This window comes from Quercus suber, unplaced genomic scaffold (assembly GCF_002906115.3).
Source record: "Quercus suber isolate HL8 unplaced genomic scaffold, Cork oak 2.0 scaffold_346, whole genome shotgun sequence".
Lineage (NCBI taxonomy): Eukaryota > Viridiplantae > Streptophyta > Magnoliopsida > Fagales > Fagaceae > Quercus > Quercus suber.
The window spans coordinates 489364-500700 of NW_027069798.1; the positions used below are offsets into that span (position 1 = coordinate 489364).

The 11337-nt window shown below is 35.8% G+C and overlaps 2 protein-coding genes across 6 annotated transcripts; one reads left to right on the forward strand and one right to left on the reverse strand.

Moving 5' to 3' along the window:
• Positions 1 to 1893: 1893 nt before the first annotated feature.
• On the reverse strand, positions 1894 to 3600 carry LOC136061741 (uncharacterized). The gene is made up of 3 exons (XM_065759932.1): positions 3006 to 3600; positions 2821 to 2885; positions 1894 to 2487 (listed from the first exon to the last, which is right to left on the reverse strand). Exons 1-3 carry the CDS (start codon positions 3598 to 3600, stop codon positions 1894 to 1896), a joined length of 1254 nt encoding a protein of 417 aa, XP_065616004.1.
• Positions 3601 to 4932: 1332 nt separating this feature from the next.
• Positions 4933 to 10978, forward strand: LOC112028766 (transcription factor BIM2). Of its 5 annotated transcripts, none has more exons than XM_024061461.2 (8): positions 4933 to 5030; positions 5487 to 5692; positions 6177 to 6261; positions 7471 to 7540; positions 7682 to 7777; positions 8595 to 9010; positions 10311 to 10440; positions 10661 to 10978. In XM_024061461.2, the coding sequence occupies exons 2-8, from the start codon at positions 5569 to 5571 to the stop codon at positions 10760 to 10762; spliced, it is 1023 nt and encodes a 340-aa protein (XP_023917229.1). In that variant the 5' UTR covers positions 4933 to 5030; positions 5487 to 5568; the 3' UTR covers positions 10763 to 10978. The 5 variants fall into 5 exon arrangements, with proteins under 5 accessions (XP_023917229.1, XP_023917230.1, XP_023917226.1 ...); XM_024061462.2 differs by lacking the exon at positions 4933 to 5030 and adding an exon at positions 5215 to 5338; XM_024061458.2 differs by lacking the exon at positions 4933 to 5030 and adding an exon at positions 5221 to 5386.
• Positions 10979 to 11337: the final 359 nt, after the last annotated feature.

The window sequence follows — 11337 nt, forward strand, 5'->3', positions numbered from 1 at the left end:
AGGAAAGGGTTTGAGGGTTGAGAAGAAGCAGCCTATTTCTAAAGAAAATTTTGAAGTGGTTAAAAAAGATCAAGATTTGCTACCAGTTATTGAATTGAAGATTGAAAATACCACTTGTCAAAAATTTGAAGAAGAGGTCAAAGAAACGAAGGTTGAGTTGATTGTGAATAATGACAGGAATGAAGAGATGGTAATTATTGAGAACGTTGTGGAAGATTCACTTGAGTTCAAAGGTGAGGACGAGTCCATCACCCACAACCCCCAGGTTCCGATTGATTTATTGAAGACGACTACACAATATGTTGATTTTCTTGGAGTAGAAAATTTTAATTTCATTATCAACCCATTTTTGATTGATGTTGCAAATAAATTGAAAGTAGATGAGAAGAAATTTTATGCTACATTTTATGAAGAATTCAAGTTTCAGAGCCTAATCAAGTTATTAAAGCATTCAAAGTATTTGTTTATTTGGAGCGGAAGATTTCAGATTTCAAGAATGAACTCGAGGACGAGTTTATTTCAAGTGGAGGGGTCTGATGTAGGACAAAATATTCTAATTAATTTCTGTAATCTTTTATATTTGGTATTTTTTTGTAATTTTCGTTATTTTAGGTTTAGGGCATTTATTTCCTTGTTTTTAGGTGCATTTAATGCTTTTTAGGTCAAATTTGATTCCTGTTATGGTTAGGTATCAATTAGGAGTTAATTTAGATTATATTTTCTTGTCAATCAAGTTTTAAGGAGCCCTTAAATAGGCCCCAAAGTCTGTAAACGTTTTTTCATAGACTATTATCAATAAACACAGACTTTTGTCAAATTTTCTTCTGGTGGATTCCAGTTTTATCTCCTTGTGGATTCAGGGAAACCCCTCGTGGATTCGAAGTTTACTACCAGAAACTAACAGTTTAGTTTCTGTTCCATCAAGAGAGCATCGTGTGTGTTTCTCTTCAGGCTTCCGCGACATCAATTCTAACCTTGAAAGTCTCAAAATTCAAAACCATAGGCTAAAAAGATATTAGAAGGATTTATTATCTTTGGGTTGGCTTTGGTTGATCTTGGCCTTAATTATTTGATATTCTTCTGCTCCTATTTGCAAACACACGTTAGTTTTTATAGTTTATATAGTCGATCAGATAATGCTTTCAGGTGATATATTCTTGCACTCTTTTTCTTTCTTTTTTGGTAGAGAACGGAAATCACTTCATTAACTTAAATTAGATGAGTTAAGGCATAGCCTCTCATAACATACACCAACTGAATCATAAAAGCATTAACAAAATAATATCCAGTGGGGGAAAAAGTCTTGCCGCTGAGTTGCTCCCATTTCGCTAGTCTATCTGCGCACTAGTTTGGCTCCCTGTAACAATACTTGACCTTTGGATTAGGAATTTACCCCATTAGTTGCCTGCAATCCCATATAAGAGTAGAGTGAGCAATATTTTTAGTGTTACTTTTCGACACTCAGTCCATCACGACTTTGGCATCAAGTTCTATCTCAACTGCTAGTAAGTTTAAAGGGTTGCAAATTTTTAGACCATCCCTTAAGGCCCATAGCTCCGCTTCTACACTTGTTGCTATTCCAATGGCTCTACTAAATCCAGAAATCCACACTCCATTATGATCCCGGATAATACCTCCACCACCTGCCTTACTTGGGTTTCCTATAGCTAACCCATCTGTGTTTAGCTTGTACCAGTTCTTCTCTGGCTTGTTCCATCCTATATTAATTGGGCTCTTGGTTCTCATAGGCTTAGCACGACCAGCACAATAATGGTAATTCAGAGCCATGCTATACACTTCTTTGCTCAATCTACCATTTGGTGTAGCTTGAATAAATACTCTCTTGTTTCGCTGCTTCCACAATCCCCATATTTTAAAGGCAAATAACACTCTCTATGGCACATTTGCCTCCACCAGATCTGTGGAGGACCTTAGATTTTCTTTCAACCAACTGCACAGATCAGATGTGAAGAAATTGTTATCACACCTCCCGTTTCCTGTGTCTAGCCAAAACTTCTTTGCTATATCACAATCCCTGAGCACGTGGATAATAGTCTCAGCTTCTCTCCCACACCCTTCACATTTACTGTCTTCAGCAATGCCTCTTGTAACAGGCAGATCTTTAGCTGGCAGACTAAAGAGATAGCTTTTCCATATGAAACACTGGATTTTTGGCAGCGTATCCACTTTCCAAATCCAACTCCTAGCGAATTCGTCTGTTACATTGCTTTCTCCTTTTGCTAGTTTGTAAGCACTTCTTCCATCAAATTCCCCATAATTAGAATAATCCCAGCTAATGTTATCCAAGCTCGCATCTAAGTAGGGAATTAGAATGGCCTTAATTCTTTGCAACAAGCCACAAGGAAAGACAAAGGAGCAATAGCTAAAGTTCCAGCCCCCCTTCTGTGTCACCTCTCCCATCTCTAGTTGATCTTCCCCGCTATTAAGGGGCCTAACAATCAAACTTCTCAAGGAGCCTTCATTTAGCTATTTATCATGCCAAAAATTTAGTGAGCTATTTGCACCCACTACCCATTTGGTGTCTTGAACAAAAACTTCTTTACCTTTCTTCATAGTAGACCAGGTTCTTGAGCATGTTTTTCTCGGGTTTGAATATTTGGTTCTAAGCACTTTAGCCCATGGACTATCACTTTCTTTATGCATCCTCCAATTTAGCTTGGCTAGAAGTGCTTAATTTTTGGGTTTTGTTGCGATTAAACCAAGACCTCCCTCTTTCTTGGGCCTAGTGATCTTGGCCCAACTAATAGTGTGCAGCTTCCTTTTCTCCACCGAAGATCTCCACACAAAGTTTCTACTTACTCTATCAATGGCTTCAAGGATTTTTGTAGGTAGCATAGTTCCTTGCATAACATAAACTGGGATAGCTGACAAAACCAACTAAGTAAGGACCACTCTTCCAGCAAAGGATAGCAAATGTGATTTCCAGCCACTTAATCTCCCTTGCGCTCTTTCAATAACAAAATCAAACTCTTGATTTGTTGTACCCGGAAGCTTCAATGAGAATCCTAGATACTTCCCAAGATTTGGAGTTGAGTGAAGGTCGAGACAAGAGCATAATTCTTCCCTCCTTTTCTCGGAGATATTTGGCGAGAAATAAACTCGAGACTTTCCATTATTTACCTTTTGCCTAGATAGCTCACAAAAACGATCAAGTGCTTCTTTTATACTTGTGTAGTTTTTCTTATCAGCTTTCCCAAAGAGAATTAGATCATCCGCAAATAACAAATGGGAGAAGGCTAGCCCACCCCTAGATGCCTTCACCAGGTCCCATAATTTTGAGTCACATTTATCCTTTATCATTAATCTATGAACCTCCATGCACATTATAAAGAGATAAGGAGATAAGGGATCACCTTGCCTTATACCTCTCATCGGATGTGATTCTTCCAAAACTCCTTCATTGAACAAAACTGCCACACTAGAGGATGAAATACAGCTCATTATCACATTAACAAGGTAGTCTGGTATGTTAAATAGTTTGAGAGTATCCCGGACAAAGCTCCATTCCAATCTATCATAGGTCTTCTCAAGGTCTATTTTGTTTGCCATGTATCCCACATTTCCTTTCTTTCTACTCATAGTATGAAGTATTTCTTGAGTTATAATGACATTGTCCAAACCCTAGTCTCTATAACAATAAAAATGTCCGGCGAGCTCTCTTTCACCATGTTTACAACTGTTTGGCTAAAGTTTGGGCTTAGAGCCCCTCTGCAATTTCATACCATGATATTCATCATTAATTGAGTAATTGGAGGAGGACAATTGTCAACAGCTGGTTTGGAAACCTCTTGCTTCAACATTTTCCCCCTAACTTCCTTCAGAAAGTGATTGAAGAACTCCTCTCCGCTCATTAGCAGCAATGAATGCTCTAGGACTCCCATCTCTTTCTCGTATGCACCTGATCATGAGGTTGATGCTCCTTGTAGGATGAAATACTAGGACTTACTTCTTGACTTGCATATTCCCTGCCCAGCTCGTTATCATTGGTGAATCTACCATTACTCTGTCCTTTGTTATTTCGACCATCGGAACCAATTCACATAAGGTTGATAGAAGATAAGGGCGGTACATCATTTTCCACATGGGGAAATTTCTCTCTATTGGTGTTGGTCTGTCTATGAGGAAAATCCACCACGGGTTTGGCCAGGACTACCATGCTGGGTCTGAGAAGGGGAGAGAGCCTTACTGTAGGCTTGTCGGAGTCAATGGGAAGATAAACTTCCACGCTCTCATCAGATCCAGATTGAACCATCCCATGATTTCTGTAGGGCTCCTCCGAATCGTATTTACCATTGAATCTGATAGCTCTATCACTTTCCCTTTTAAATTGATAACCCATGATTTCCGATCCTCCATCCTTGGTGAGTGTTAAAATACCACCCTCTAAAAGCCTACCTTCGGTTGTTGATAAGCTAGACTTTAGTTTGGCAATAGGGCTATTCTTAGTGAAAGACCTGATAGAGAGATTTTCTGCTTTCTTTTTTGTTTTGCTATGAAAAACCCTAGATAGTAGACTTGTGACCAGTGAGGCCTTGTGCCCCTATTCTTCCTGACATGCCCTTTGCGTATCATGAATTGCGAATCAGAGTCTTGGCTGATTGCCATCTGTGGTGTTGCTATCTCAAAGTCGGGTCTTTGCATGGACACTAGCTTGTGTTCAAGTCTCGAGCCATATTCTTACACTCAATTATTTAAGACATTCAACTCAATAACCAAGTAAATGTGTAGGGGTTGAGCAATCCTAAGTCCAAATTAACATTCAAAGAGGATAAAAAAGAAAAAGAAGAAAAAGAAAGGAAGGAAGGTATAATTAAAAGGTTGCACGGGAAGCACGTGATGAAAGTCACATGTTATTCTCTTATTGTTTTGGTTGCAAAAGTCACATGTTATTCTTGGTTGAATGTTACATGTTAGAGTATTGTAGATGATGATGATGATAATGATGATACCTCCAGTTATCAGTTATGGCAGCAGCACAGGCAGAGGAATCATGGCGGTGCTGGTGAGTGGTGAGTGACTCATCATAACTCATAAGCCACTGCCTTTGCAGAGCAGCCATAGCCGTAGGATTTGTTTAACACCCCCATTAACTACATTTTATAATAATAATAATAATTATTATTATTATTATTGTTATTTTTATACTTTTTATATATTTATTATATATAATACACCTCTTAATAATAGAGCTGAACTGGCCGGAATCAAATGCATATATACTCTCATGAGTCTCTGATACATAACTTATAAACACCCCCCAAAATATAAATAAAAACAAAAACAAAAAAGATCCACTCTTTCCCTCTCTGTCTAAACTGTAAAGTCCAATCGTAATCCCAAATCCCTGCCAGTAAATCAAACCAAAGTTCATTCACTTTTCCCAATTTTACCCCTTTCTCTATTTCTTTCTAATTAATCTTATTTAATTTAATTTAATTTTTTTTGGTTTTGTGGGTATTTTGCAGATTCTCATAGAGAGTGAAAATCTGAGCAGAAAGCAAAGCAGCAGTCTTTTTTATTTTATTTTTTGATAATAATAAAGAAAGGATGAGAACAGAGAAGGGTAATCATCAGGAAGACGAGGAGTACGAGGATGAAGATTTCACCTCCAAGAAAGATGCCACTTCTTCCACGCCTAACAACAACAACAACAACACCACCAACAACAAAGGTTTCTACTTTCTCTCCTATTCTAGACTAACCCTTTTGGTTTTTTCGTTTTCACGTACCATGTTTTATATGTTAGATCCATATCTGAGAGATCCCTTTTACTTAGTGCCAGGTTATGTTATAAATCATTGATGTTCTTATACAGACTGCAATTTCTTTTGGACTGACGCTAACCACGTAGGTTAATCTTATTGAAATTGTTGTTGCCCCTTGAATTTGGAAACTGATATGGACGTTGGTCCCTTAAAAGTTTGGATTTTTCTTGTCTATGGTGTACACTTTCTATTGATGAGGATGTTCATATTTGTTTTAAAATTGTTTTGGAAAATGGGTGAAATTTTTAAACTTTGTTTTTTCTTTTATGGGTCAATTTTATTTTTTTGGAATACTGGGGTTGACTAATGACTGCATTTCTTTTTTTCTTTTTCTTTTTTCTCCGTTTGAAATTTGGAATCCTTATGTTGGGATATTGACTATGAAACCAGATGCTAAGAACAATGATAAGGCTAGTGCCATACGATCGAAACATTCAGTCACAGAGCAGCGGAGGAGGAGCAAAATCAACGAGAGGTATATTTGAGTCCCTCAACAATGTTTGTACGGTAAACATTTTGATAACCATGATTTTAAGAGCTAATGAATAAAAATTCTATATTTTGATGGGTACTGGCCTTTGTGTGGTTATTGGATTTAGCTGCCATACTTCTTATGAAGTGTTTCTTAGTGTGTCTACGCATTCCTTATCTCATGAATACCTAACATTAAATAGGCCAAACCATAAGAATTTTTGTTACAGGTAGCCTATAACTCAAAGTGGGGTTTTTTCTGTAGGCTTTATTGTTCTTTATATTTTTGTTGATGTCATTAACTTTATCTTGCAGTCACTTTGATTTGTATAAGAGCTGAGAGAGTAATAGACATTAAATCAACAAACTTTATGATATGTGATTGTGATGGAGTCAACATTTTTTTTTTTTCCATTGTGCCATATTTCATCAATTTCTTATACTCAATTTATAATTGGATGGTGCATTGATGATACCTTTGTTCATCAATATTGTTTTCTATAGCAAGAGAATGAAGGTGCTAACACGTGCAATTGGATTAGCCTTTTATAATTCCAGAGCAAAGGAAACTTCTTTATCTGTTATAATAGAGATAGTATGCCATTTATAAAATTTAAAAAAAAAAAAAAAATCTGAATAGTATAGTTGGATTACTCAATTCACAGTTCGACATTATTTTTGGCCCAATTGGCATTGGTTCCAACATAATTGGTATTCGTCCTAAAATTAATTTCATTATCTGATTTAATGGTTTTTGTGGGTCTTTTATGGCATTCTCAATGGTTCTATAGATATACTTTTGATAAGCAACTTGTAATGAGATTCATAATTCATCTGAACTCTGAAGCTGTCCATGTCATTTGCTTACCTTGTAAAAATTATTGCACTTACGTTTATAAATGTATAGAATTACTTTAGTAGTGCAGCTTGAGTAGGAAAAACAGATACTACTTGTGAAGTTTGGATGGTTCTGTTCTGTTTGAGGTGAAAATTGTACATTGTTGTGGGGTGGCATCACACCAACTGGTTTAGTTACATGTCAAACTGGTCAAGTTCGTAACTGAAAACATGATAGGTTGCTCAACTAATAGATCTTTTATGAATAAAGATGTTTGAATGTGTAGTTTATTTATATATTATCCATTTATTGTTGCCACCCCTTTTACTTATATGAAAAAAAAAGTTTGGTGAAGCTTAATCTTTTTTCTTTCAGATTCCAGATATTGAGAGATCTTATACCCAATAGTGATCAAAAGAGAGATACGGCATCATTCCTATTAGAGGTACCTTATTAGTGAATAATCTATAACAAATTTGTTAAACTTTTAGTTGTTATTTTATTAGTGAACACTATAACAAATTTGTTAAAATTAGCTCTCTTTTTTTTGTGCTTAATTTGACTGATGGTCAGTGTGCTATTTCAGGTGATTGAGTATGTTCAATATCTACAAGAAAGGGTACACAAGTATGAGGGTTCTTACCAGGGATGGAGTTCTGAGCCCACAAAGTTGATGCCATGGGTAAAGTCCTGATACTTGGCTTTGCACAATGTTTGTGTTTAAGGATGACCTGCATGCTTGTTTCAAAGTGAATTCTCATGTGTAAATATTGAATACAAGTTTTCTACTTTTTAATATGGAATTGACCTTTGCATTTTACAAGTTTAAAGGAGCCTTCTGTAGTGGGTCTGATATATGAAGAGAATCTCATCACATGGTCCCTCTTATGGTGGATGATGTTATGCTTTTAGTAAATAACTCTTCACTGTAGTAAGATATATGGTTTCATATGTTTCCTTTCACATATAAAAATATTTTTTCTTATGAACATATAGGTCATAAATGTATGCAATTTATGGGTAGAAAATTTTAATGCATATAAAATTATCTTTAAAGTTTCATAATCCACAAAAAGGAGGTAAAATTTGAGATCTAGAATAAATTAAATTTGAAAATGTTATTAGCCTTAGATTTTTTTAAAATTTTGGTCTTTTGTGAATGTATGATGACTAGGCCTTGTCAAAGTTGATACATTGGTGTTAATGCCATTGCTTGGTGCTCGAACAGTCCTAAAATTAAAAACTTCTTTATTCTGTATTTTTTTTATTCTCTTTATTCTGTATTTGTTTGATTCTGAAATATTGAAGAGCATAACATATTCATTGACTGGTTTAAGTGATGGGCTAGTATCTGGTTAATGATTGGTTCTGTTCACTGCTGATGGAATCTTCCTGGTGATGAAGAGGAATTAAAGGATGCATTTGATTTGAATATGATGCTTGTTTTCTTGTTGAAATTATTGTCACTGTTAACTTGTTCACTCACCTGCTTGAGACAGAGAAATAGTCACTGGCGCGTTCAGAATTTTGTTGGTCACCCTCAAACCATAAAAAATGGTTCTGGTCTGGGGACAACGTTTCCTGGGAAGTTTGATGAGAATAATGTCTCTATAACCCCAACCATGCTTACAAGCACTCAGAATCCTGTAGAATCTGATCCTAGCAGAGATATCACCTGCAAACCAATGGATCGACAACCAGAGTTAGCAAACAAGGGATTACCTCTGCCCATTCCTCTGCAGGCAAATGTGCCTATTTCTGTCAGAGGTGATGGTGTGCAAGCCCATCCTCTTCAGGGATTGGTTTCTGATGCACAATCAACTCAGTCTCCCATGACCAGTGAAACACTGAACCAACAGGAGGAGCTGATAATTGAAGGGGGAACAATTAGCATCTCAAGTGTTTACTCTCAAGGGTGGGTAATCATAGAAATCTGTTGTGTATAGTTTCAAAAAAAATTATGATGCTTCTTGATAGATTTGGTATACCAACTTTATAGTTAGACTACTATTTATATATAGAGTTCCTTCTTTTCTTTTTTTTCCTTTCTTTTTTCCCTCCAGTTGATTTCTTGTACCTTTATATTCTTGCCTCAGTTTTGATACTTTTCCTTGATAAATCTGCTTGTACATTTTCTGTGTTAGCTTGTACCTTTAGCAATCTTACTCACAGTAAGAGCGAACCAAACTCACATTCTTTCAGAAATCAATTTCAATTGTTTTTAAAAAGGCTTCTATACATCACTAGTGTTAAAGATGTAATGTTTTGGCTGTTCAAATGTTGGTTAGGTATGGATGATGTTATTCATGTCTATTTTTAATGTTTGACACCTACTATGATTTGATATTTAGACATTTTAAGCGTTGGGTTTGAGAAATTTATAATTTAGGTTTATAATCACGTATACAATCAAAGAGCCTGATTTTTATGTTACTCTATAGATGTTGAATCAGGCTGTTTTGGAATTGTATCATCATTCTTGTTTATTTTTTGGGACTAAAATACTATTTATGCCCTCTAAGTTTGTGGTCACTTCTAAATCAGTCCCTTGACTATGGAAACTAGCAATTTACACCCTCAAGTATTACAACAATGTAAATATGCCCTTTCCATCATCATCCATTAGAATATTGTTGTTACCCACCTATAAACGATGTCATTTTGAATAGAAAAATACAAGAAACATTTTTTTAGGCAGGGTTAACGGCAAAAATGTGATGGACTGATTTAGAAGTAATCCTGCACCTCAAGGGTGTAAAGTAAATTTTAGCCCCTTTTTTTCATAAATTTATTTTTCAAAATTTTATTAATTATATATCAATCAGAAGATGGATGGCTGAGAATGTTGTCTGGTCCTCATCTGCTTATTGTTGTTGTGGAATAATTTCCACTGTGGATTTTTAATGGTGTCCTTCATCTTTCTTGGTTTTCTTTCTAAATATCTTTTCAACTATAATTATTTTGTTCTGTGATTTCTGCATAGAGATTCATAGATTGGTCAAACTATTTGGCCCACTATGGATTTTGGCTAGGCGTGGCCAGCAAGATTTTTCTTTTTCTTTTTTCTTTTTTTTCCAATTAAAAATACTTTATTGCTTACGGAACTTTCATCATCTGGTGCCAATGCATGCGTACATTATTTTGCTCAAAGCCTTTTCATGGAATTGAGTGCTAAAAGTGTAAGCTGATGAGTGATTGATTTTGGTGATGATCAGGTTATTGAACACTTTGACACAAGCACTGCAGAGTGCAGGTGTTGATCTATCACAGGCCAGTGTCTCAGTGCAGATTGATCTTGGGAAGCGAGCAAATAGAGGGATGACTTCTGGAACATCAATTGCTAAGGTATAAATAATAAATTAGGTAATTGTTTTTCATGTAGAGTTGGTTAAACAGGAAGTCCTTTTACTACTTCCTGTTGCCACTTCTCTCTATTTTTTTTCCTCCCCGTCCCTGAAAGTGGAGGGTTTTTATTTTATTTTATTTATTTCTAATTTTTTTTTTAATTACTGACCTCTTTTACAGTGGTCTTTTGGACTTAAATAATGGTTCTTTCGTTTTCCAGGATCATGAGAATCCCCCATCTAGCCACCAAGCAATGACACATCTTACTGATGCTGGCAGCAGAGAGGACTCAGATCAAGCTCAAAAACGGCTAAGAACATAAAACTAGTATGGGAATTTCATGAATCTTCTCTTTCTCCTAGATTTCTTATTTACTTTCTATAGAGCCAGCTCCTGGTTATTGTACATGCTGTGTCTTAAGTTATCTTGAGTTTTTACACTTTCCCTGGGATCCATGACCCAAACTGCTCCATAAATTACAAATTCTTTTTTGGGGAGTTCCTTCTATGAATCTATTCAAGTGGTGCCATTGCCTGTATTTTTTTTTTTTTTGTTATCATACATAATCTCAAATGCATGAAACTAAATTCTCTGTACATAGTTTGGTTTTTCATGTCTTCTGCATTTCTTTGTTTCTCACATTTCTTCAACACAGAGCATCTTTTTCTGTCACAACTCACAATTACATCTTGCTTCATCTAATTAAGTAAAAAACACTCCATTATTAAAGCCTTCTTTTGAGACAGACATTTATAAGTGAAGTAGCGAACCCCTCCTGGAATATTTTGAACAACTATGAGCAAGCAAAATTAAAACCAGGAACCATTGAATGCAGTAATGGTTATAGGTAGTGTTAATATGACTTGTAGCATTTTGAATTTGCTCCATAGTAGGTTG